The 25938-nt window shown below is 36.6% G+C and overlaps 2 protein-coding genes and 1 pseudogene across 2 annotated transcripts; all 3 read right to left on the bottom strand.

Moving 5' to 3' along the window:
* Positions 1–6414: 6414 nt before the first annotated feature.
* On the bottom strand, positions 6415–7335 carry LOC129542123 (olfactory receptor 4K1-like). The gene has a single exon (XM_088840426.1). It carries the CDS (start codon positions 7177–7179, stop codon positions 6415–6417), a length of 765 nt encoding a protein of 254 aa, XP_088696552.1. The 5' UTR covers positions 7180–7335.
* A 6911-nt stretch (positions 7336–14246) lies between these two features.
* On the bottom strand, positions 14247–15179 carry LOC148776934 (olfactory receptor 4K1-like). Its single transcript, XM_088840425.1, has one exon. The coding sequence runs from the start codon at positions 15177–15179 to the stop codon at positions 14247–14249; it is 933 nt and encodes a 310-aa protein (XP_088696551.1).
* Positions 15180–24076: 8897 nt separating this feature from the next.
* On the bottom strand, positions 24077–25038 carry LOC148776933 (olfactory receptor 4K5-like; annotated as a pseudogene).
* Positions 25039–25938: the final 900 nt, after the last annotated feature.

Here is a 25938-nt window from a genome sequence, read left to right as displayed (position 1 = left end):
ATTTTTCTGGGCTCCAAAATCACTGCAGATGGTGACTGCAGCCATGAAATTAAAAGACGTTTGCTCCTTGGAAGAAAAGCTATGACCAGCCTAGACAGCAAATTTAAAAGCAGAGACATTACTTTGTCAACAGAGGTCCGTCTAGTCAAGGCTATGGTTTTCCAGTGTTCATGTATGAATATGAGAGTTGGACTATAAATAAAGCTGAGTGCTGAAGAATTGATGCTTTTGAAATGTGGTGTTGGAGAAGACTCTTGAGAGTTCTTTGGACTCAAGGAGATCCAATGAGTCTATCCTAAAGGAAATCAGTCCTGAATATTCATTGGAATGACTGAAGCTGAAGTTGAAACCCCACCACTTTGGCCACCTGATGTGAAGAACTGGCTCATTTGAAAAGACTCTGATGCTGGGAATGATTGAAGCAGGAGGAGAAGGGAACGACAGAGGATGAGATGGTTGGCATCACTGATTCAATGGACATGAGTTTAGTCAGCTTTGGGAGTGGTGATGGACAGGGAGGCCTGGCGTGCCGCAGTCCATGGGGTCACAGAGAGTCAGACACAACTGAGCGACTGAACTGAACTGAAAACCTCTGGTTAATCCTGTTATCTTAAAATGTAAACTATGGGAGTGGGTCTAGTAAGATCTTTGCAACCTTGAGACATTCTTTTGACTTATTGTAATAGCTAATTTTAAAAGTATATAACTCCCGTGCTAGCACTAGCAAGTGGGCTTTCTCTGCTCCCCTTCTGATATCTATGTCAGAAACTTTCTCTGTTCCTTTTCTTACTTTAATAAAACTCTGCTACACAAAAACAAATAAATAAATTTAGAAGAAATGTTTGGCTCAATGTATTGAAAGCTCATCAAACAGGTGCGAGCAGATTAGGATCATTATGCCTTCTTGATGGATTAAGCTCTTTACTATCACAGCATGTCTCTCTTTATTCTCAGTAATATTTCTTGTTCTGAAGTCTTCAGAGTCAGATATTGATGTGATTTCTTTGGTTCCCTTATAATTACTGTTTGCATTGTATGTCTTTTCTCCATCCTTTTATTTTGAGCAGTCTATGTCTTTATATTTAAAGTTGATTCCTTATACACAGCAAATAGCTGGTTCTTGCTTGTGGTTCACCTTGACAGTATCTGTCTCTTAGTGAAGTCCTTAGACCTTTCACATGTAATTACTTTAATGACTGTATATCTACTATCTTGCTATTTTTTTTTCTATTTAATCTTTGGGACCCCAAGAATTCTCCAGGCCAGAATACTGGAGTGGGTAATCTTTCCCTTCTTCAGGGGATCTTCCCAACCCAGGGATGAAACCCAGGTCTCCCGCATTGCAGGTGGATACTTTACCAGCTGAGCCACATGGGAAGCCCTTTATTTTATCTATATCTGCTCATTTTTCCTACTCATTCTGTCCTCTATTGGATTTCTTTTTTTAGTTTTCTATTTTTTCTGTTGGTTTTATTTTACCTTTAAATTTATCTATAACTTTTATCTTCCACTTTATTAAATGATATTGTACCATCTTATCATATAAGTATACTTCTTTTTTTATATAATGTTTTAATTTAAAATATTCACTTCATGTTATATCATTTACTTTGTCATGTTTTATTTTTTTGTTAGATGTGGAGCTTTAATCTTTAAAGAAACATTTTATTGATGTATGACTGATATACAAAGACTGTACATTTTTAATTGATACAGTTTGCTGAGTCTGAAGATAATTATACACCTGTGAGATTGTCACCACAATGTGTGTCAAAAACATATCCGTTACCTCTAAAAGTTTCTTTTTTATAGGTATTGCCTCTTTTGTAATAACATTCAGCATAAGACATACTCTCTAAACAAATTTCAAGTGTAAAATGCAGTATTGTTTACTATGGTCACCATGATGTATTAGAACTCCAGAGCTTTTCATCTTTTAATAGAAACTCCTTTGTCTAAACTAGTATCTCCCTGTTTTCCTCCCCCTCAGGCAACTGCTACTCTCCGTTTCTATGAGATTTTCTATGATTTTGACTATTTTAGATTTCTTGTATAAGTGATACCATGTAATATTTATTCTTCTGTGTCTGGTTTATTGCACTTAGTATAAAGTTCTCCAGGTTGCAGTATTTAAATGTTTCAGGGTGAATTTTTTTTAACTACTCACTTAGTTAATCTTTAAAGTTTATCTGAATTCAATTTGCTGTGAATCCCACCTCCTTCTACTTCCTGTTTATAAATTTTTTTAAAATTTTGTTGACAGTGTTTTGTTTTCTGAACTAGCACTTCAGTTTAGTAGATAACAATGCTATTTATAGGTACTGTTAAATGCTTTGTGCCTCATTGAAGTTTTCAGCCATAGATATTCTTTTCTGTTCTTAGTTAATGAAAGTTTTGTTTTTCAACAATGACTGTTTTTAAAGACTTTTCCCATGTATTGAGATAATCATATGTTTATTTTCTTGTATTTTGTTAGTAAAGTGAATTATATTGAATGATAGTCAAATTTCAAACCAATATTATATTTCTGGGTATCTTAAACTAGATCATCACTTTTGCTTCCTGTTTTTACATATTCTTGAATTTCTATTGCTGTTTTTAAAGGAATTTTTTATACTTCTTTTTAAGTGAAATTGGCTTAAAAAATTCCCTTATAATGATGCCTGTCAAATTTTAGAATGAAGTTTATTCTGGTTTCATTGGATGGAGGAATGCTCTTCCAGAAAGGGGAAGAAATATCAATCTCAGTCTTCAATGGCATTCTTACATGAAAGGAGTCACAGTTTTTTTTTATTTATGACTAGCTTTATCCAGTTCTTAATGGGGACTCTATTTTCTAGAGTCCATAATGTATAATATTTATAAATATTTAATTTTGTGCTTGAGAACTGGGAATTTATTTACTAAAGATAGAAGATGCCTAGATAAATTTATTAAGTTATAAATACAGACATATTTTGATAAATATACCAGATTGCTTTCTAAAAATTTATCAGCAATTTTTGACTAAAGAGAACTTCCGTATTTCCACATTTTCAGTCTTATTTTATTCCTTATCAGTATAACAGAGAACATAACACTTCTCTCTTGTTTTAAATTATATTTTTACTACCTAATAGATTGACTTTTTTTCTGTTTGTGTTTATCATTTGCATAGCTTTTCATGAAATTTGCTGCCTATGATATATGACTCATAAGTGTTCAGAAATAGTAAAATATGGTTGTCATTTGAGAATTAGGTTTTATAACATATATAATGTATAGAACATATGTCAATTCTCTTCAATTCAATTACAGTGACTCTTAGGCCAGTAAATTTTCATTTTAATCTGGTGAGAGGTATTAGCACACCCTGAAAAAGACTATATTTAGTCCTGAATATACAGGGAAATAAGAGAGGGAGTCACCAAGGCAAATCATAACAGTGCCCACCCCAACGTTGTTCAGGTGGTGTTTCCCTGTCAGGTTATCAGAGTATGATGATCTTGTGTCAATCAAGTAACCAACATAGCTTCACCAAAAGCACTAACTAATAATTCGATATCTATTCTAATTACAGTGCTGTGACTATTTGATTTATTTTATAATTACAATTTCAGTGGAACTTGACAAATTCCCCCAAGTTTCTTGCAATTATCAACAAGTTGGCATTTCTGGGTCTGTAAGTCTGTGGGCCAAAACTTGCACTAGGGCAATTCATTAAATTGGTATCAATTATGAGGTTTTCTGGTGGTTGGCCAGAAAAATGTGCTCTGCTGGTCATACCCTTCTGCAATTTGAATACAGAGTAAGTTCTGTGAGTCTTTGTTTCCTTAATGTTCAGTCATTTATATGAAGCCAGAGTTCTTTCTTAATCTCCTCTGACCACAACATCGGCATAAATTAAGTAAAAAAGTATTGAGCTACATTGAATTGAACAAAGCTGAACATTACCACACTGAGACTATTAACACTTCATATGTTTATAACATACCATTATAAACATATGTTTATGATGTCTATTATACCCTTCACTTGCTTTTATTATCTGGTAATGAGCTTTTTAATAGATATCTTGACTTCAGTTGAAATCTTTTACTGAACACGGAACTATGGCTTTGCCTCTTTTGTAAAACCTGTCATTTCTCATTTGAATAATATTCATATAGCCTGTTTTTAATAAATTTAAGTTTATTAAAGTGATATCCAATGAAGTAACCTCACACCCTCACGTGTGGACAACAAATGTGATAAGGAGATCAGATTGCTGCAGGGTACAAGGTCTCAAAGATGTGACTGAGGTAAGGACAATCTAGTTTTCCACTAGTTTCCTGTTTCATCACTCCAAATGCCTCATGTGTATCAAACAACAGTATAACTTACCTGAAAATCAGTGTTTTGAAGATTTTATCCTTTCTATGGCACTTACTGCATGTGCTTGTGTGACTAATAAGGGGCTGAATCAATTATGCTCACCTTCTTTATCACAGTCATTCCCTGATTTGGTGAGATGTTTCTGAAATTTCACTTAATTTTTTTTTAAAGTATAGGATATATTTCATAATTATTAATATGTGCACTTTCTGTGATTACTTTGAAATTTAAACACTCACATGAATTAAACAAATCACTGTCTATTTCAGTCAGTTCAGTTCAGTCGCTCAGTCGTGTCCGACCCCATGAACCACAGCACGCCAGGCCTCCCTGTCCATCACCAACTCCCGGAGTTCACTCAAACTCATGTCCATCGAGTCGGTGATGCCATCCAGCCACCTCATTCTCTGTCGTCCCCGTCTCCTCCTGCCCCCAATCGCTCCCAGCATCAGAGTCTTTTCCAATGAGTCAACTCGTTGCATGAGGTGGCCAAAGTATTGGAGTTTCAGCTTTAGCATCAGTCCTTCCAATGAACACCCAGGACTGACCTCCTTTAGAATGGACTGGTTGGATCTCCTTGCAGTCCAAGGGACTCTCAAGAGTCTTCTCCAGCACCCCAGTTCAAAAGCATCAATTCTTCAGCGATCAGCTTTCTTCACAGTCCAACTCTCACATCCATACATGACCACGGGAAAAACCATAGCCTTGACTAGACGGACCTTGGTTGGCAAAGTAATGTCTCTGCTTTTTAATATGCTATCTAGGCTGGTCATAACTTTCCTTCCAAGGAGCAAGCGTCTTTTAATTTCATGGCTGCAATCAGCCTGTTTAGATATCCTATAATTATTTTTAGCTGGTAGGTTTATTATCAATGATATAAATAAAATCTGTGAAGTGTTATGACAGTTGTCCCAGAAAGCATAAGACTACTCTTATAATTTGAATTATGGCCTTGGTGATGCTGCTGCTGCTAAGTCGCTTCAGTCGTGTCCGACTCTGTGCGACCCCATAGACGGCAGTCCACCAGGTTCTGCCCTCCCTGGGATTCTCCAGGCAAGAACACTAGAGTGGTTGCCATTTCCTTCTCCAATGCATGAAAGTGAAAAGTGAAAGTGAAGTCACTCAGCCATGTCCCACTCTTCGCGACCCCATGGACTGTCGCATACCAGGTCCTCGGTCCATGGGATTTTCCAGGCAAGAGTACTGGAGTGGGGTGCCATCGCCTTCTCCGTGGTGATGCTATTGATATGTTATTTGCTTCAAATTCAGAGCGTCAAAACTCAGTCCTATCATTAATACTATAGTATTTGGGGTATTTAAAATTTAACATAAATAATAAATATAATTTAAAATTTATGAACAGTATTGCCTTATTTATGAATGTGGAATATTTGCAACTACTTATAGGAATCAAGTTATTAGCTGAAATAATTATGAACTATAACTTATGAAAGCAATTTTCATTTAGCTTATAATGTCAAAGCAGTTTCTATTTTTAGCACTAAATTGCTTTCTATGCTACTCCAGTCAAGTTAGATGTGTTTGCTAATCTGATTTAATATGGAGATATCCTTAAAAGGTTGCAAGATTTTTTAACAAGACTTATATAAGGGACATTATAAATTTTAATATATGTAGCTACTGTTTGGGGGCTTCCCTTGTGTCTCAGACAGTAAAGAATCTGCCTGCAATGTGGGAGACCTGGGTTCAATACCTGGGCTGGGAAGATCCCCTGAAGATGGGCATAGCAACCCACTCCAGTATTCTGGCCTGGAGAATCAGAGGAGCCTGGCAGGCTCCATGGGGTCCCAGAGTCAGATACGACTGAGCAACTAAGCACAGCACAGCACAGTTACCCTTTCAGGGAAGATGAAGTGAGCCACAGAATATCAAAACTGGTAACATAATATGCGGTTCTGCATTGCATTTGCCAACTTTAGAGTGACAAATCAGGTCCTATAACCGGAAAGACTAATTATGATAGAAACATAGTGATAACAACTACACATGGGCATTACAAAGAACAAGAAGAAAGGACTTGTGTTGCTTCATCACAGTTGTCTAAAAGGCTTCCTTGGAATCCACATGTTGGTTCCTTAGTTTCTTCATGGCTTCCTTTACATCTTTATTCCTTAGGGTGTAAATCATAGGGTTAAGAAGAGGAGTGAATCCAGTAAAATATACAGAGATAAATTTATCAATTGTGAAGCTTTCAAAGGGCCAAATGTAGATAAAGATTAATGGGCCAAAGAACAGAACTACAACAGTAATGTGGGCAGACAGAGTGGAAAGTGCCCTGGATGTCCCACCAGAGGCTTGGCGATGGACAGTAGCAAGGATGATAGTGTAAGAAATGAGCAAAAGGAGAAAACAGATAAGTGACAACAGGCCACTATTTGTGAGCACCAGGATCTCTAAAACATAGGTGTCCAAGCAGGCAAGTTTAATCATGAGGGGGAGATCACAAAAGAAATTGTCTACCTTGTTGGGTCCACAGAAAGGAAGATCTATTCTGAATACCAGGTGACTGGCTGAGTGCAAGATGCCAATGGCCCAGGAGACCCCCACCAGGACAGTGCACAGTCTTCGGCTCAGGATGGTTATGTAATGCAGAGGTTTGCATATAGCGATATATCTATCATAGGCCATGGCAACAAGAAGTACCATCTCACTGCCCCCAAAAACATGCAAGAAAAAAATCTGTGACATGCATCCCTTGAAAGTGATGGTCTTGTGTTCACTGAGGAAATCTGCAATCACCTTGGGAGTGGCAAATGTAGCCTGACAGACATCAATGAAGGAGAGATTGCTAAGAAAAAAGTTCATTGGAGAATGCAATCGAGAGTCTGTAATCACTGTGAGAATGATAAGAATGTTTCCCAACACTGCAGCACCATAAAACACAGAGAAGACAAAGAAAAGGAAGAGCTGGAGTTCCCGAGAGCTAGACAGGCCCAACAAAATGAATTCAGTAACCACTGACTTATTGATCCATCCATTAACTGAATCCGGGCTGCTCAAGTTATTAAAGGGAAAAAAAAATTTATTTAAAAAAATAACAGATAAGGGTATTATTATTATTTCCAGGAATTTATATTTTTCTTGTGTTACATAACTATACAAATTGTCATTTACTTTTGCATTTATGGATTGGCTAGATAAAAGATGGATAAAGATTTACCCAATTAATAGTTGTCAATATGGAAGGAAGGGAAAATTTGATTTGATATTATATACCAATACACTTTTTATAGAAGTGTGCAAGATCTCAATAGCACTTTGAAAGTCCCATGTACCATACTTACACATTCAGATTACAAATTCAAAAGATGAATCTGATGCCTTTTACAGAATCTTGGAGGGACAAGAAATTTAGGCCAAGTGCAAAAAGATGAAAATCAGACCAGTTACTTTAGCAATGACATTGGAGAAATAAGTGAGATGTGTCCATGCATTTGAGAAAATCTGCAGTGATAATAAGAGAGAGAAATTAATTTGTAAGTTAAGCTACTATGAGTGACAAATTACTTTCACTTTTCTATATTAAAACAATTTGAGTTTTATATGATTTAGTAGTTAAAATGTTTTCCGAGAACCTCAGAAGCATATGTTCTTTTCAATCACTCTTTATTTCTCTCCATATGATCTCCTTTTCACAACAGTTGAATATAATATTATTTAATGAGACCTTTAAAGCACTTCAAAGATGGAACTGAATGTAATTTAATTACTGTGATATGTTTGTTCTTTAAACATATTTGTACCACTTATGTTTGCTGGTCATTTTTTAATCTCTTCTTTCTCTGATGAGTTTTTCACAATAACAAAAGTGTTTTTCCAAAGTCAACTGAAAACATAATTTATATATTAACTCAACAAATAATACAAATTGCCTGCTCTGCACCATTCAACCTTATGGAATCTGGAGCCAAAGCAATGCGAAAAAAAGGAGGGGAAATGTGCCCCACCTTCATTTGGTTATATCCTAAAGAAATGGTGGGACTGGCAGAGGCAATGGAGACAAAATATATATTATGTCATTTAGTGATAAGTGCTTCAGAGAAAATAAAGCAGGGCAAAGGAATATGGACTAACCAAGTGATCATAAAAGCCTCTCTGGGTAGGTTACGTTTCAGCAGCAACTAAAGAAAATGAAGAGCAAACCTTGAGGAAATCTACTTCAGACAAAAGGAATAGGAAACGTGCAATAAATTGTTTATGTGAAATAAGCATTCTCTTGAAAAACATCAGTATAATTTTGGCTGGTTTATTAGAAACTACATAATGGAAACTTAGCTTTTAACCTTACTATGAAATTGGCATAATCGACTTTTTTGAACAATAATCTGCCTCATAGGCTTAAACAATTTTAGAAAGCTGTTAATTCAGTCTCTTAATTGGGCTTCACTGGTGGCTCAGAGCTTAAAGGGTCTGCCTCCAATGCGGGAGACCCCGGTTCGATCCCTGGGTCGGGAAGATCCCCTGGAGAAGGAAATGGTAACCCACTCCAGTATTTTTGCCTGGCGAATCCCATGGACGGAGAAGCCTGGTAGGCTACAGTCCACGGGGTCGCAAAGAGTCAGACACGACTGAGCGACTAAACGGAACGGAATTCAGTCTTAAAATATGGACACACACTAAAAACCTAGTCTTTCTTGTTTTCTAAAAAGAAATATAGATATAAAATTGCATTCCAAATTCTATACATATACTTCTGTATACAGAATTTGAAAAGCAATTTATATTTTTATTTAAATGTGTGGTGATAATTGTGTCATTCAAAATAAAATTGAAATGATCTGTGATTTCTTGTAAGAACCCTTGAAATGAAGCTTATGGCCAGATCTCAGAAACTGGGAAAATTTTTCTGTGTCTGTAGTCACATTCAATGACAGCTGCATGAGATATATTGTATTATTTAGTAAAGGTAAGACATCCACATCCGCATTTTAAAATATAAAAATTACTAATTACTTTTTTGTGTTACTCATAGAATCTTATGCCTTTTAAAACATCTTCCTATAGTGTATCAATATATATACAAGGCTTGACAAGAGTTTTCGAAGTGATAAATGCAAAATCTATTGAGTTATTAAAATGACAATTTTTTGCCCAATTCTATTCTCTATCACCATATCTATTTTTTCAAAATAATTTAGCTATATGCTTACCTTCACCTGGTAAGCATCGACGTGTTAGCAGTGACAATAATCAAATAAGTCTAATGTTTTATTTCAGATTTTAGAATCTCATATACAAACTCCAAGCTTTTTTTTTAATTTAATTCTTTTATATTGGAGTATAGTTGACTTACAATATTGTGTTAGTTTCAGGTGTATAGCAAAGTGATTCAATTCTACATATACATATATCCATTTTTTTTTCATATTCTTGTCCCATATAGGCTATTACAGAATCTTGTCATCTCAATTCTATAAATACTTTAGCCCAGAATCCCTTTAACTCTGAATGCTAATATCTATATTTAATTTTTTGCTTCATGTGATTAAATTCCACATAACAGTTTTGAGCGAAATCACAGGGGAGCAATAATAGGTTGAAGAAAAGAAACCTCCAAAACCTATTGGCTTTTAAAAAAAAAAAAGAAAAGATTGAGTCACAAGAGCCCATAAGACAATATTTGAATACCATACTACATGCCCCCAAATCTCAGATAACCAATCCCATGGACTGCAATAGCCCATTAAAAAAAACTTCCTTTAGTGAGGTCATCTTGCTGTGGGAATTATTAACATACTTCAAGTTGTTTTTCTCAAAAACAAGATGATAAAAGCGTTTATTTGTCTATAATTGAAAGCAAAGTACATATCACAAGAGGGAAATGTAGTGACCTAGGAGTCTGCAACAGCAGTTACTCTTGTTTAACAAGCTGTCTCCCTCCATGTGCCTTTGTCTAAAGTGGCAAAGACAATAAACACCAGCCTAAATGCCCAGAGCAGGAATATGTATCATAAGAAGTATCAGTCTCCAATGGGCCTAAGATAATCAGAATCTTTTCTTTAATCCTTTGCTTTTATCTTTTTATGGAAATATCTATGATGAAGTTTTTGGAACTCCATATCTTATAATAAGCTACCCCTCAAAATCCAATATTTTCATTGTCTTTGCTCATTACTTAACCAAACATCAGAATCAAAAAGAAAGTCATTTGGGCATACAGTGGGTAAAACTGCTTAGATACACAAGTAGTTTGCTTTTGGATATTGTGGAAAGAGGTCTCAGAGCAGTGAAAGGACTGAAGTCTACAGAGAAGAGCAGGTGACAGCAAGAAAGGGAAACTTGGTGAGCCAATAAAGAAGCCCAGGTTTCTCTGAATTCTCTATTGATAGACCAGCTTCCTTCTTGATATCTTTCTCTTTAATATTTCACAGATATTTCAATTCTTCTGTTTCCAAACCTATTCCCCATCCCCAGCTAATGGCATTTCTTTTACCTCAGCATTTTCAGCCAGAAACTTAGTACCTTCTTTTTCCTCAGTCTTTTTCTATATACTACTTTGTATTCTTCCAAAATATTCCATTTATTAAATTATATTCATTATATTCATTTTAACTCCCCTGTCTAAACCGTCATCATTTTTCTCCTCAAATGTTTCAAGATCTTCTGATCATCTGAACTTTTACCATTGACTTTTTCAAATCGATTCCTCCAGTTTGATCTTTAAAAATAAAGTAAAACCATAAGTCATGCCAACCTTTAAAATAAAGCAGGCAGTTACCTTAAGGGTGTTTGCTTCAGTTCAGCTCAGTCACCCAGTCGTGTCCGACTCTTTGTGACCTGATGGACTGTAGCACCCCAGGCTTCCCTGTCCATCACCAACTCCTGGAGCCTACACAAACTCATGTCCATCACATTGGTGATGCCACCCAAGCATCTCATCCTCCATTGTCCCCTTTTTCTCCTGCCTTCAATCTTTCCCAGCATCAGGGTCTTTTCAAATGAGTCAGTTCTTCACATCAAGTGGCCAAAGTATTGTAGTTTCAGCTTCAGCGTCAGTCCTTCTAATGAATATTCAGGACTGATAACCTTTAGGATAGACTGGTTGGATCTCCTTGCAGTCTATGGGACACAAGAGTGTTCTCCAACACCACAGTTCAAAAGCATAAATTTTTCGGCACTCAGTTTTCTTTATAGTCCAACTCTCACATCCATACATGACTACTGGAAAAACCATACGTTTGACTAGATGGACCTTTGTTGGTAAAGGAACATCTCTGCTTTTTAAAATGCTATCTAGGTTGGTCATAACTTTTCTTCCAAGGAGTAAGTGTCCTTTAATTTTATGGCTGTAGTCACCATCTGCAGTGATTTTGGAGTCCAAAAATATAGAGTCTCTCACTGTTTCCATTGTTTCCCCATCTATTTGCCATGAAGTGACGGGACTGGATGCCATGGGTATTTGCTTACTGACTTATAAAACCTCTTTACAAATTAAAGATATTACCCCTGTAGATAATACTGCTTGTCACCTAATTTTTCTTTTGACTTTATTTGTGATAGAATTTTTTAAAAAAAGAAACTAAAACTTTTGTGGGAATTAACGCAGTCATATTTGCCAACTATTTTTTTAACTTTTTGACTTCTGAATTTTTTTATCAAACTCAATGTGACAGGTTGTGCCCAATCACTAAAATCCCAAGTAGACCCAACAATGATTAGAAAGTGGAAGAACGTGTCTCTGGTAGTACAAGGAACTGGCCAAATCAAATGACCACTCACAAATTCTAATTTCCCTCTTTCTCCTACTGTTCTCCCTCACCTCCATTTTTCCTTGTGTCACCTACCCCTCCTCTACCTCAGTATTTGACTATTGAGGATCAGAGCAGCTAAATGACAGTTTTTCAAGGGTACTATTGGCAACTCTCCATTTTCACCTGCAAGTCAGAGTTAAAAGGGAAAAAAATACTACGAACAATATCATGAATGCATTAATGGTTATTACATATTTAAAATGTTTTGGCACTATATAAAATTCGTTTAAAAAAAAAAAAGTCATGTTAAAGGAACATTACCATGTTTGATATTGTACAAATGAATTTGACCTGAACTCTAAAGTTCCAAGAATTCTTAGCTAATAATTAGTATCATGGTTCTAAAAGACTGTCTATATCTAAGAGTCAGCTGGCTCTGATTTATCATGCAGAGTTAATATCTAAACACACAGTCACTAAGTTATGTTTTAAAATATAATTAAAATACTGAACCCAATGTGATGACAATTGCAGGCTTTCTATTTTCTGTTAAGCAACTTTTTTCTTTGTAGAATACATTTAGTCTTTTTGTTATAAGGCCTTTTTCATAAGGCAAAGGGAGAAGTACATAAGAAACCTTTGGCCAGCGAATGAAACAATAATTTGTTGTTCAGTCACTAAGTCTCTTCTGACTCCTTGTGACCACATGGACTGCAGCATGCCAAGCTCCCCTGTACTTCATTATCTCCCATAGTTAGCTCAAACTCATGTCCATTGAGTCAGTGATGCCGTCCAACCATCTCATCCTCTGTTGTCCTCTTCTCCTCTTGCCCTCAATCTTTCCCAGCAGCAGGGTCTTTTTCAGATGATGTGTTGCTTCACATCAGGTGGCCAAAGTATTGGAGCTTCAGCTTCAGCATCAGTCCTTCCAATGAATATTCAGGGCTGATTTCCTTTAGGATTGACTGGTTTGATCTCCGTGCTGTCCAAGGACTCTCAAGAGTCTTCTCCAGCACAGATTTTAAAACCTTATTACCAGGTGGTGCTAGTGGTAAAGAACCTGATTGCCAATGCAGGAAATAATAAGAGATCTGGGTTCAATCCCTGGGTCAGGAAGATTCCCTGGAGAAGGGCGTGGCAATCTACTCCAATATCCTTGCCTGAAGAATCCCATGGACAGAGCAGCCTGGCAAGCCACAGTCCATAGTGTCGCAAAGAGCCGGACATGACTGAAGCGACTTAGCATGCTTGCAAAGCATTATTACAAGTACAAGAATTTTACATTCTCTCTTCTGTGTTCCAAGAAATAAGAAAGAATAGATCCGAGTTTCAAAAAAATTTTGTCATTTTTGTGCATTTGTATGTTTTAGGTACATAAGAAATTGACTTTTTCTGTGAATTTAAATATTCTATATCTGATGTATTTGCAGACAATTTCAAAGATATTTGCAATTTTTATGACTAATGTAGAACTCATTATAACTAACTTTTTCTACTTAAAAATAAGTAGACTAGGGAAATAGATAAGTATGCTGCTGATAGCAACAAATATCTAGAAAAAGTTTTGTAATGAATAGATATGTATATCAAATAATCTAGAAAAAACAGGAAATATTTATTGGGACATAGCAGCAGATAGGAAAAACTATAAATAACCAAAAATTTTCAATACATGAGGAAAAGATAAGCTAAAAATCATGCAAGAAATGTATACAAGTGAGGTGAAATCTATGTTTTAAAACAATGTTTTTCCACCATGTCAATTTATAGAAAAAAATATTATGAATAAGTTGATAGAGCCTAACAGAAACATAATTTACTTGCATGTTTTGATTACAAGACATAAAAATTACACAAGTTCAATTGAAGAGAATCACAAACTTAGTAACATGAATAGCTTTTTTTGTAGATTAGAATCTCTAAATTATTTATAAAATATTTTGAAAGGTTACTAAATATTTTCAAGAGAATTTGTACTTTAGAATTATGAAGTATGAAAAAGTGGTCAAAATTAAATAGCAAACCAAGAACTGGTTTTATGCAATTCCTTTGCAGTTGGGGAAAAAATCTAATTCTGTAATTGAATAACCCCAGTCATTAGCAAAAATAATTGGCTTGATGCTGTGATCCAGTAGGGGCTTTTCATTTCCATTGCATATTTATGTTCCTTCATGGTGTGTCCTAGTTTTTCCAGAAGCTCATATGACGGTTTCTCAATTTTCTCATGGCTGATTTAACATCTTCATTTCTCAGAGAGTAGATGATGGGATTCAACAGGGGTGTGCAAACAGTGTAAAACACAGAAAGGAACTTATCCAGCGAAAGTCTGCTAAAAGGCCATATATAAAAATAAATGCAAGGCCCAAAGAAAAGAATGACCACCGTGATATGGGAAGTTAATGTAGAAAGTGCCTTGGATGATCCGCTGGAGGAACGGTGACGGACAATGATCAAAATGACAGTGTAGGAAATAATTAAAGCCAGAAAACAGCTCAGTGACATCAGGCCACTGTTAGTTAGGGTCATAATTTCCATTTCGTAAGTATCCATGCAAGCCAACTCTACTACCAGGGGAAGGTCACAGAAGCTGTCTACCTCATTGGGGCCACAGAATGGCAGATCCACTGTAAAAGCCAAGTGGCTCACAGAATGAAGAATACCCACAGCCCAGGAAATAAACACAAAAATTATACATAGTCTTCGATTCATAATTGTGCTATAGTGTAGAGGCTTACAAATGGCTATAAATCTGTCACATGCCATAGCTACAAGCAACATCATCTCACTCCCAACAAAACTGTGAAGAAGGAATATTTGGGCCATGCAACCATCACAGGAAATAGTTTTGTGCTCCACAAAAAAGTCCACAAGCATCTTGGGGGTGGCAAATTTAGATTGGCAGATATCAATGAAAGATAGATTACTGAGCAGGAAGTACATAGGAGAGTTCAAATGGGCGTCAGAGGAAACAACAACAATAATCATGATGTTGCCCAGAACTGATGCCACATACACTATTGAGAAGATGGCAAAGAAGAAAAGCTGAAGTTCCCAAGAATTAGAGAGTCCCAGAAGCACAAACTCAGACACCATTGATTCATCTGTGTGAGCCATGTTTCCAATCTACTGTTACCTAAGTAAAAAAAGTCAGGAAAATGTCACAATGATTGACACTTATCTAGTATATATACCAAAGAAATATGATAAGTTTTCAATTAAAAGTTAACTTAATGAGACTATGTAAATAGTCAATAAACTAGTATTTAACATCTATGACTGCTGTGGAAAGCAGAAGTGAGAAACAAAGATAATTAGATATGGATCCTATCATAGACAGATAAGATATTCATATTAAAATTAAAAATATAAAATCAGAAACATGCAAACAATACCTGATGAAATAATACCATGCTGCTGCTGCTGCTGCTAAGTCGCTACAGTCGTGTCCGACTCTGTGCGACCCCATAGACGGCAGCCCACCAGGCTCTGCCATCCCTGGGATTCTCCAGGCAAGAACACTGGAGTGGGTTGCCATTTCCTTCTCCAAAATAATACCATAGATATTAGCAAAATGAAATTAACTATGCCAAAGTGGTAAGGTAACATATCATGGGGTATGTATCATTTTAGCTAAAACTATTTAAAAGCTTGTAATTTGCTAGGCAAAACTGAAGGAAAAGGCTATTTTAAGCATGGGGAATAGCAGAACTAAAGCTACAAGTGTGAAAACATGAAAGGCATACTCAGAGAGCCATGAGCTCAGTGGCTTGGCTGGAGGAGGGTGTGCTAAAGAACAGTAAAAATGAAGTTGGGAATGGTAGGTTAGGAGTAAATCATGGATTCAATTAGCCTTAAATGTAATTCTAGTGGGTTACATGAATGTTCTCCAAACTGAGAATCATAAAGTGACACTGCTTTAGAAAGCTTAATAGAAGCAATTTGTGACCATGTCGAAAGAAGAGGCAATGGTAATACTCTGAAAGTTTCTGTGAAAATCAAGAACGAGAACGTTCCTTTCATCCTTTGAACAATAGTTAATCAGAGTTCACCTTCTGTTGCATAAATACCAGCAGTGAATGAGTCACCTATGTGTCTTCAATCTCGTCCAACTCTGCCTTTTGTCTCTTCCCAAACATGCCTGACACACCTGGATTTATCAAAATCTGTTTGTTCTTTTGGAAATATTTTATATGACTATATGTGGTGCATTTTGAACACATAATAGATTTTTAAAAGAGAAAATTTAAGTAATGTGTTAATAGCCTCTAAAGTGATTTTTGACATTTTGCTTTATTACATTGGGCACCATGTGGGCAATTGATCCCAGAAGAAGACCCTGCACAACCTCTTGTGGATCAGAAGACATTTTTGGCTTTAGCCCTGTGTATCCAACACAACACAAGAGGTATTAATTTGTCACTATACCGATTGAAGTTCTACAGCCTGTATACTTCAGTGAAAGATATAACTGATACAACAGATATTTAAAAGCTTAAAAGCAAAACTGAACCAATAAATTAACCAATTAAAAATATTTACACTGTTAGAAGCTTTAATTTATGTGATTATAACCTGATTGCTGAGGCACTAAATTCTACCCTTTCAAAGAATACTCAGTGCATTTGATTTACAATCTCTAGTTTTAAGGGGAATCAGAAACTTAAGTTACTCAAGAATAGAAACAGATTAAAAAGGCAAGAACTGACCTCATTACAAACTTCCATTATGTGATTCTCTTCTCCATGTGGAAGATTTGGGCCAGTGTTGGCTTTTCTGAACATGTATTTACATGAGCGATGCAGAGAAGGAGACAAACAAACATTGGAAAGGAAAGAAATTCCATTTCTAAAACTAAAAATGATCCTACAAAGCTACAGTTATTAATTTTAAACATATAAAATTTGAGGCCATGATGGACTTCACATAACTTTCAGTCTCCTAGATAAAGCCTGACAAATATCATGATAATTTAGTGAAATAACATTAAAGAGAGAGAGAGGGAGAAAGGGAGAGAGAGAGATGAAGATAAGAAGAAAATAAGGAGGAGGAAGAGGAGAAAAGGGGGGCAGAAGAGGAGAAGGAGGAGAGTAGAAGGAAGAGGAGGAAGGGAAAGCATAGTGGTTAATAACCTGTAGTCAGTGGTATTTATTCAATATTTAAAGATCGTCTCATCTTTTAAAAAAGTATTTCTGAAATATCCAAATTTTCTACAAAGTATCTAATAGATGATAAGATTTGTCATTTCACTTTTCAAAATACAGGAAACAACTACAAAATCTTTTCCACCCTAGTTTCCTATGATTTCTTAATCCAAGTAGAATAGACTAGGGTCAATGCTATATCTCATTTTCTTCTTAATTTTTAAGGTAGTACCCATTAGTAAAAAAAAAAAAGAACAACTAACTTTTGTCACTTTTCAGCTGCGTGACTGCCTATGGAAGGTAGAACTAGATTATTTCCAAGGCTATTTTCATCTCTAAAATTCTAAGTTCAGAGGCGGTTATGTTATGGAAATATGTGGAGTTTATAAAAGTCACTCACAATTCCTTGGGCTAGGCACAGAGCACCAGAAAGTTATTAATGAATCATACACCTTTTCATTGTCAATGTACTTCAGAAGAAATGCTTTCGAAATGCAAAGTACGCTATAGGAGAATTTCCTCATTCTTGGTGTAAAACCAAGTTTGAGACACAGAAGTTGATGTTACATCCATAGCCATTTCTAAATTATGTTAATAGATCTCCAAAACCATAACATGCATAAATTTGTTTTCATTATTCAGTCTTACAATAGCTAATTACCTGTTTGCCTAACAGCAGAGCAAAAGCAGTAAAGAATACCCTTACTGGCCATTATATAGTTACACCTTCTTCATTCTAGGCAAATTGTGATAGCAAATAATCGTTTTAACAAATGGCCAATTATCTTCTGAATAGAAAGCATAAAAATGGCATATAAGGGACAGATAATGGTTATATCATACTTCCTTTTGTTTATCAAATATTAATCCTATTATTATCAACTTGGCTGCCCTTCATATTAAAAATATTTTCAATATACTCTTGACTTGATGCATTTAAACTTGTCCCTGAACTGAGCTGTGCAAAAGCATACCCCTCAGTTCTTGTCCTGAAGTAGTGAAGGCTCTGCTCCTCTTGTCCTAGACTATACAATTACAATATCTAAGGTAATGCAATATAAAGCTTTCCATCCTCAATCCAGGAAACTGATTTCTTTGGGGAAGTGAGAAATCACCCTTTAGAGATCTGATGTCATCCAACAGTGGGAGTAATCATGTTTTACAAAATAATTTTTCCAGGAGTGGAAAAGAAAGGAAAAAAGTTTATTACCAACGAGTTGGTGTGTATGAAAGCAACAGATAATTTATCTCTGATTCCTAGTCAGCAAAGTAATTTTTCAATTCCTAACTTTCTGTCGAGCGACTGAACTGAACTGAACTGAACTTTCTGTCAGTAACACAATCATCAGTCCAGTTCAGTTCAGTTGCAGTCATGTCTGACTCTTTGTGACCCCATGGACTGCAGCACGCCTGGCTTCCCTGTCCATCACAAACTCCTGGAGCCTGTTCAAACTCAGGTTCATCAAGTCGGTGATGCCATCCAACCATCTCATCCTCTGTCATCCCCTTCTCTTCCTGCCTTCAGTCTTTCTCAGCATCAGGGATCAGGATCTTTTTCCAGTGAGTCAGTTCTTCACATCAGGTAGCCAAAGTTTTGGAGTTTCAGCTTCAACATCCGTTCTTCCAATGAATATTCAGGACTGATTTCCTTTAGCATTGACTGGTCTGATCTATTTGCTCTCCAAGAAACTCTAAAGAGTATTCTCCAACATCACAGTTCAAAAGCATCAATTCTTCGGCACTCAGCTTTCTTTATGGTGCACCTATCACATCTATACAAGACTACTGGGAAAACCATAGCTTTGGCTATATGGACCTTTGTTGTCAAAGTAATGTCTGCTTTTTAACATGTTGTCTAGGTTGGTCATAGCTTTTCTTCCAAGGAGCAAGCATCTTTTAATTTCATGGCTGCAGTCACCATCTGCACTAATTTTGAAGCCCAAGAAAACAATCATACTGTCTTACAAATGATCACCCAGCCTCAGAGTGGTTTCCTCCAATCACAAGGAGCCCACTATTTCACAGGACACTTAGTCTATTGTTAGAGTGCTTAACTGGTTCTACCATCTGTAGTTTAATAAAGAAAACCTACTCCCACTTAAACATAATATCTCTTCAAATATTTTAAGGCACCCTCATATCTTCTACCGGAGAAGGCAATGGCAAGCCACTCCAGTACTCTTGCCTAGAAAATCCCATGGATGGAGGAGCCTGGTTGGCTGTAGTCCGTGGGGTCGCTAAGGGTCAGACACGACTGAGCGACTTCACTTTCACTTTTCACTTTCACACATTGGAGAAGGAAATGGCAACCCACTCCAGTGTTCTTGCCTGGAGAATCCCAGGGACGGGGGAGCCTGGTGGGCTTCCGTCTATGGGGTAGCACAGAGTCGGACACGACTGAAGTGACTTAGCAGTAGCATATCTTCTACATGAAAAATCTATTTCTCTCCCAAAATATTTCAACTGTCTGTGAAATGAAAATATCTCCTGTCATATCAATAAATAAGAAATGTTGAGTCGTCAGCGATTTCTGGGCTTCAAATGTGGATGAGGGCCCCCAAAACAGAGCAGAATGCCTGTGATCCAGCAGATGCCACCATCCTACCCCGTATGACAATCGCTGAAGAGCTGGGGGGATGCCAGAAATAGCCATTTGCCACACCTGCCACTCCATATGGTGAACAAGGAATTAAAGATGTAAACAACCTAGAAACAGAATTTGTCCCTAGATAGCTGAGATGCATATGAAAGCAATGAATTCAGTGAGCCTGAGCCTTGCATCTTCCCATGATATCTGGTTTTCCTTACTACTTAAAAATAGTCTTTGATGTTCAGACTGCTTACCCACTTTGCCGCAAACTTGTATATAGCCTGATTCCCTCTCCTGCCTCTTTGGAGAAGTTATCTCAGAGCTACTGAGATGCTGTCTCCCAGGCTTAGAGTCCTAAACATTCCCACCAAATAAAATAATTCTCTACTTTGAGTTTGTGACTATATTTTTTAGTGGACAAGTCTTTTCAACTGTATTTTATATAATACATTGTCTAGATTTCCAAAGGTTGTGATGTAGATGTAGGTTTTAAATGGTCATCTTTAAAGAAGGAGATTGAAATAGATTTCTCCTATCACTTTGCATGTGTATATGCTAAGTGTGTGTGTGTACTCAAACGCGAGTAAAATGTGCACATGCCTAAGGACACAAGAACAATGGCATGTACTGCAGCATTGATTGAAAGAGATCGGTACTGGAAACAACCCAAGTATCCATGAATTTGAGAGTAAAGATGTATAATGTTTTAGTGTGGTGGAATACATTCAGTGATTAAATTATTACACTATTTTTATAGATGAATATGTGTAAGATTAATAACCTGACAAGGGAAATATAAGATTGGTAAAATTATCAAGCACACATTTCTACAAACCAAACATATGGACACACCATATATGGACACACATTGACTAATATTAAAATGCACAACATGAAAGTTGTGAGTTACATTTTATTCAGGGACCTTACTGAAGACTATAGCCCAGGAGCGCTTTGCTTAGTTGCTCAGCCGAGTCCAACTCTTTGCAACTTCATGGACTGTAGCCCACCAGGCACCTCTGTCCATGGGGATTTTCCAGGGAAGAATACTGGAGTGGGTTGCTATGCACTCCTCCAGGGAATCTCACCAACCCAGGAATCGAACCACAAGCTCCGGCATTGCAGGCGGATTCTTTACCATCGGAGCCACCAGAAAAGCATGGAGAACAGCCCAGGAGACAGTGTCTCAAAGAGCTCTGAGGAATTGTCTGAAGAAGTGAGGGAGGAGCCAGAGTACAAATTTCTTTTGCTGAGAAAAACATGTGGTCAAACAAAATAGCAGATTACTGCTAATTACAAAGGAACAGACATATCAAATTAATGCTTTTAGTGCTTTTCTATGTGTGGAAAAATACAAGAAGCTGAGGTCATTGAAAACTGTCCTTCAAAGGGCATCTTGGCCATCTAGAGGTAGCATCCACAGCATCGCGTGCTGCCAGTGCTTCTCCATTCCGAGCCTCTCAGGCGCGCTGGCAGTAGGTGACTGCAGTGGTGAAGGTTTGATCCTTTCAGAGCTGATACAAAAGGCAACAATTTTTTTCTTTATACTAGGTTCTTATAATAGTAACTTTGCGCTTTGAATGGTCAGAATTAGTTTCTTTCGCTTGCAGGAAAAGAAAAAATGATTATCGTTAAAATAGCTGTAGGGAAGCACAATTTGCTACCCCAAAATATTCCTTTGGCATGAGAATTATTTTGAGATGAAGACAAGTAAGATGCAAAGACTCAGGAAGAAACTTTGATATTCCCTTTAACTGCCTCAAGAATGTAGACAGGATCTGTTTTAGGAAGGGAGCTTGATGGGCTTCCCAGCTGGTGGTAAATAATCCGCCTGCCAATGCAGAGACAGGTTTCCATTGTTGGGTTGGGAAGGATGGGTTCCATTCCTGGGTTGGAAAGATCCCCGGGAGAAGGGCACAGCAACCCACTCCAGTATTCTTGCCTGGAAAATCTCATGGACAGAGGAGCCTGGCGGGCTAGAGCCCATAGGGTTGCAAAGTCAGACACGACTGAAGTGACTTATCGCAGCACACTGTCACCTTGATAGCTATAATATGAACTAGGTGTATAGCCGGGAGGAACACAGCAAAGTCTGTTTGTTAAGATTCTTCTCAGTGTCCCATTGTCTCTGCACAGCTCAGCAAATATTCGTTTACCAAACATTTGCTTTTGTATTTCCATGTAAATTGCCTTCCTCTCACCATACCTCTATCCCCAACATCCTCTTTTCTCTTTAGCTGCAGGCAGTATTTAGGTGAAGGTTTTAGCCATTTTGGTGAGTTACCCAGGTTTCCAGGTCTCTCACATGTATGTATGTTACTAAATTTTGTTTGATTTTCTCCTGCTAAACTGTTAACTGATATAGCTTCTTTGTCAAGAAATAGACAAAGAAAGGACTTCCCGACATTTTTAAAAACTTTAAAAATGGTTCACATCAAAAATACACATATTTTTTTAAAAAAGGAAATGAGCTAAGGAAAAAATATGTGTGTGCTAAGTCATTCCAGTAGTGTCCAACTCTTTGCAACCCTATGACCTGTAGCTCACCAAGCTCCTCTGTCCATGGGATTCTCCAGGCAAGAATATTGGAGTGGGTTGCCATGCCCTCCTTCAGAAAGGAAAAATATACTTTTTATTAAAGGAATACTTGTAATTTTCTTCTAACCTTTCTTATTACCTTTTCTGATGAAAGGAATCACCAGACATAATTGTTACCATTGCTCTTTTTCTTGGCACACATTGGCTGGAAATTCTTCTAACTTATCTGAAATCGTATCCACTGCTAAGAAAGTTGTGAACTTCATCAACATTTAAAGGTAGGACTTTGAATTTGCAGCTCGTAAAGAGATTACATAAAGAATTAAGAACAAAATGTGTTTTTCTCTACTACAAGAAAAATTGCTGGCTTTCCAGACATTCTTTAAAAAAACTTAGTTGAGATATAGATAGCACTTTATATCTCCTTGAGCGAGACCTTGCAAAGATACTTTGTTCATTTACATACAATGTAAGTGAGGCCATGTGGAAAAATTCAAAATTTGGAGTCCTCTGACAGGAACATTTCTTCCTCTGTGAAATTAACTCTGGGAATTCAGACTCCATTTCTTAATATTTAGCATTTTATTTCAAGAAGTTCATTAAGATACAAATTTAAGATTAATTCAATGTTATATATGGCATAGAGATTTCAATGTCAAAAATTACCTACCAAATCAATTTACCCAAACTAAAAACCAATGCCTTCACATTACAATGTATAACTGAACAATAAAGTGCCACAATAAATAAAAAAAGCAAACAATAAAGTGCAAAATTAGAGTTTTCATTCTTAGCATAAAAGAGAGACTAATATTTCCATAATCTATTTGCCTTGTATGAATTGAGAGATTTGGGAAAGTAAAATTAGAAGGTCTAATCAACAGTAATAATTTTCCTAACTGTCCCCAGAGTCCAGGGTAGAGATCCATTTGTGGGGTCCTGATTGCTAACCAGGATGTATGTTTAACATTGATCATTATAACAAAGAACTTTGTATTTGGCCCACATACAAAGAGTGCTGCACAGCTCCTTATAGAACAGACTGAAAAGTCAGTGTTGAATTGGTCGGCTTTAAAGATTCTCCTGTCTTCTACAACTAGTAATTTCAGAGGAAACTGGCATTTCCTTAACTGATCAGAGAAAGCCCACTAAATATTTGAAAAGTAAACTTCCAGTTATATTTAGTTCCATACTTTAAAGCACTGTTAATTATTGGAAAATAATATGGGATAGGTATAATTGATATTGGAGGAGAAATCTCTTAACTGAAGAATCTTCACTTAATTTTATGCACTTATCTTAAATCAGTGAAGCTGCTGTCCTCTGGATGGGAAAATTCAGTTTCAGATTCTTGAACACTATTTGCCTATATTGATTCTTAGGCATGTAAATTAGGAAACTCATAAGATTTTTAAAATGTCTAAAGTTATCCCCACCAAAGAATCAGCTACTCATTCTTTTTTCCCATCCTATTTATATTTACCTATAACTAAAGCATCTATGCTATCTATATACAACCATCCCATAACTTATCTCCAGAACAAGTAGTCATGATTTTTTTTTTCAAATTCTTGGATATGTAACTTTTGCTAAAATGATATCAGGGAAAAAACTTAATATCCACTAAATATCTCTAAATCATCTTCTTCATTACTTTCACCACAGTTAAGATATACCACGCAAGCATGTTGAAAATATTTATAAACAGACTATTGATTTGTGGAATTTGAATGAATTTGGTCTTAATAAAGGGAATTCTTCACTATTACTGGCATTTCAGAAATTTTCTTGGGCCTCAAATAATGGGTCATAATTTTCCTCAAGGCAGTCTTCATATCTTTGTTCCTTAAATAATAGGGTTTAGAATGGGAGTGAAAATGGTATAAAATATGGCAAGAACTTTATCCACAGGGTAGGTGGTAAAGGGCCACACATAGATGAATATGCAAGGTCCAAAGACTACTATTACTACAGTAATATGGGCAGCCAGAGTAGAAAATGCTTTGGCCATTGCAGCAGCAGACTTAAACCAGACAGTGATGAGAATAATGATGTAAGAGCTGACCAAGAGTGAGAAAGTGCTTAAGGAAAGGATTCCACTATTGACTACAATCAGGATTTCAATGATGTAAGAGTCCAGGCAGGCAAGTTTGGTCACTCGAGGGAGGTCACAAAAAAAGCTGCCTACTACATTGGGCCCACAAAAAGGCAGATTCACAGTAAATGACAACTGGCTTAGTGTGTGCACCAAGCCCACAGCCCAGGAGATCATTACCGGAGCAGCGCACGTCCTTCGGCTCATGGTGACGACATAGTGCAGGGGTTTGCATATGGCTACGTATCTGTCGTAGGCCATGGAGACAAGTAGCGTCATCTCCCCTCCAGTGAAGAGGTGAGTGAAGAAAATCTGAGCTATGCAGCCACTGAAGGAGATGGTCTTGTGTTCACTCAGAAAATCAGCAATCATCTTAGGAGTAGCAAAGGAAGCCTGACAGATGTCCACAAAGGAAAGGTTTCCCAAGAGAAAGTACATGGGAGAGTGCAGGCTGTTGTCAGAAGTCACTGTGAGGATAATGAGAAGGTTTCCCAGCACAATGACCACATACACAGAGAAGAAAACAAAAAAGAAAATCTGGATCTCCTGAGAACTAGAGAGTCCCAGTAACACAAACTCAGACACCACCGATGAATTGACCTTATCCATGGATCCAGGCTGCAGACTTGCTCTGAAACAATCCTGAAGAAGGGAAATTGGGGGAATCAGAATTACACACTATAACACTTTTAATGTAAATGATTCTGAGATACCAGATATAATGCATATTTGCTGAATGAAAAATTTTGAAGAGACCATGATAATATATCTGAAGAATCAGAAGGAGCTTATGAGAATGTCCAAATAATTTTACCAGTCTCATTAGAATCCCTTGAGTTTTGGGATAGTCTTAATAATCTTTCACACAGTAGTAAAGAAGCTCATTCATGACCTAACTTATCATGATCACAATGTAAAAAAACTTTACTACTATTGCAGGAATAATAACAATTTAAACAGTTCCTACTAAGGAGATACTGTTGAATATATATTTTCCAAGTCTATAGTTGCAACCTAGACTGTCAATTACTCTTTTGCATAATTTCTTAAAATACATATTATAACTTTATCTTAATTATCTAAAACTCATCTTTGCTTAATAATTTAAAAACAAAACCTAAATTTTCCATTATGTTTCCTATAAAGATTAGACTTAGAATAATTTATGATCCCCTTGCCTAGGGTCCTCCATGAGATTATTAAGACAACTTCATAATTAAAGACTAGTTGTTTCAGCATAGAGAAATAAAAAATAATTGAATTATAAATGTCCCATGCTCCTTTAAATATATTTTATTTGGAATCAGAATAATCCTGAGAATTATTTCAAACTTGCATTTCATTTCTTCCCTGTAATAATATAGCCCTGCTATATAAATCCAATTCCATTGAACTGAAAAAAAAAAAACTTTTCAGGAAGCTCTATTTATAGCTGTATTTGTTCTCACAATTAACCATTGATCACATTTACAGTAATGAACCTTAGAGTGAGAAGTGATCTTACCCCCA

Source organism: Moschus berezovskii, chromosome 9 (assembly GCF_049115385.1).
Source record: "Moschus berezovskii isolate FMDL1 chromosome 9, NW_MosBer_1.0, whole genome shotgun sequence".
Taxonomy (NCBI): Eukaryota; Metazoa; Chordata; class Mammalia; order Artiodactyla; family Moschidae; genus Moschus; species Moschus berezovskii.
This window is presented reverse-complemented; position numbering and strand designations above follow the sequence as displayed.

Bases quoted from the DNA above. Each gene is read 5' to 3' on its own strand.
- LOC129542123 (XM_088840426.1), bottom strand. From the start codon at position 7,179: ATGAACTTTTTTCTTAGCAATCTCTCCTTCATTGATGTCTGTCAGGCT.
- LOC148776934 (XM_088840425.1), bottom strand. From the start codon at position 15,179: ATGGCTCACACAGATGAATCAATGGTGTCTGAGTTTGTGCTTCTGGGA.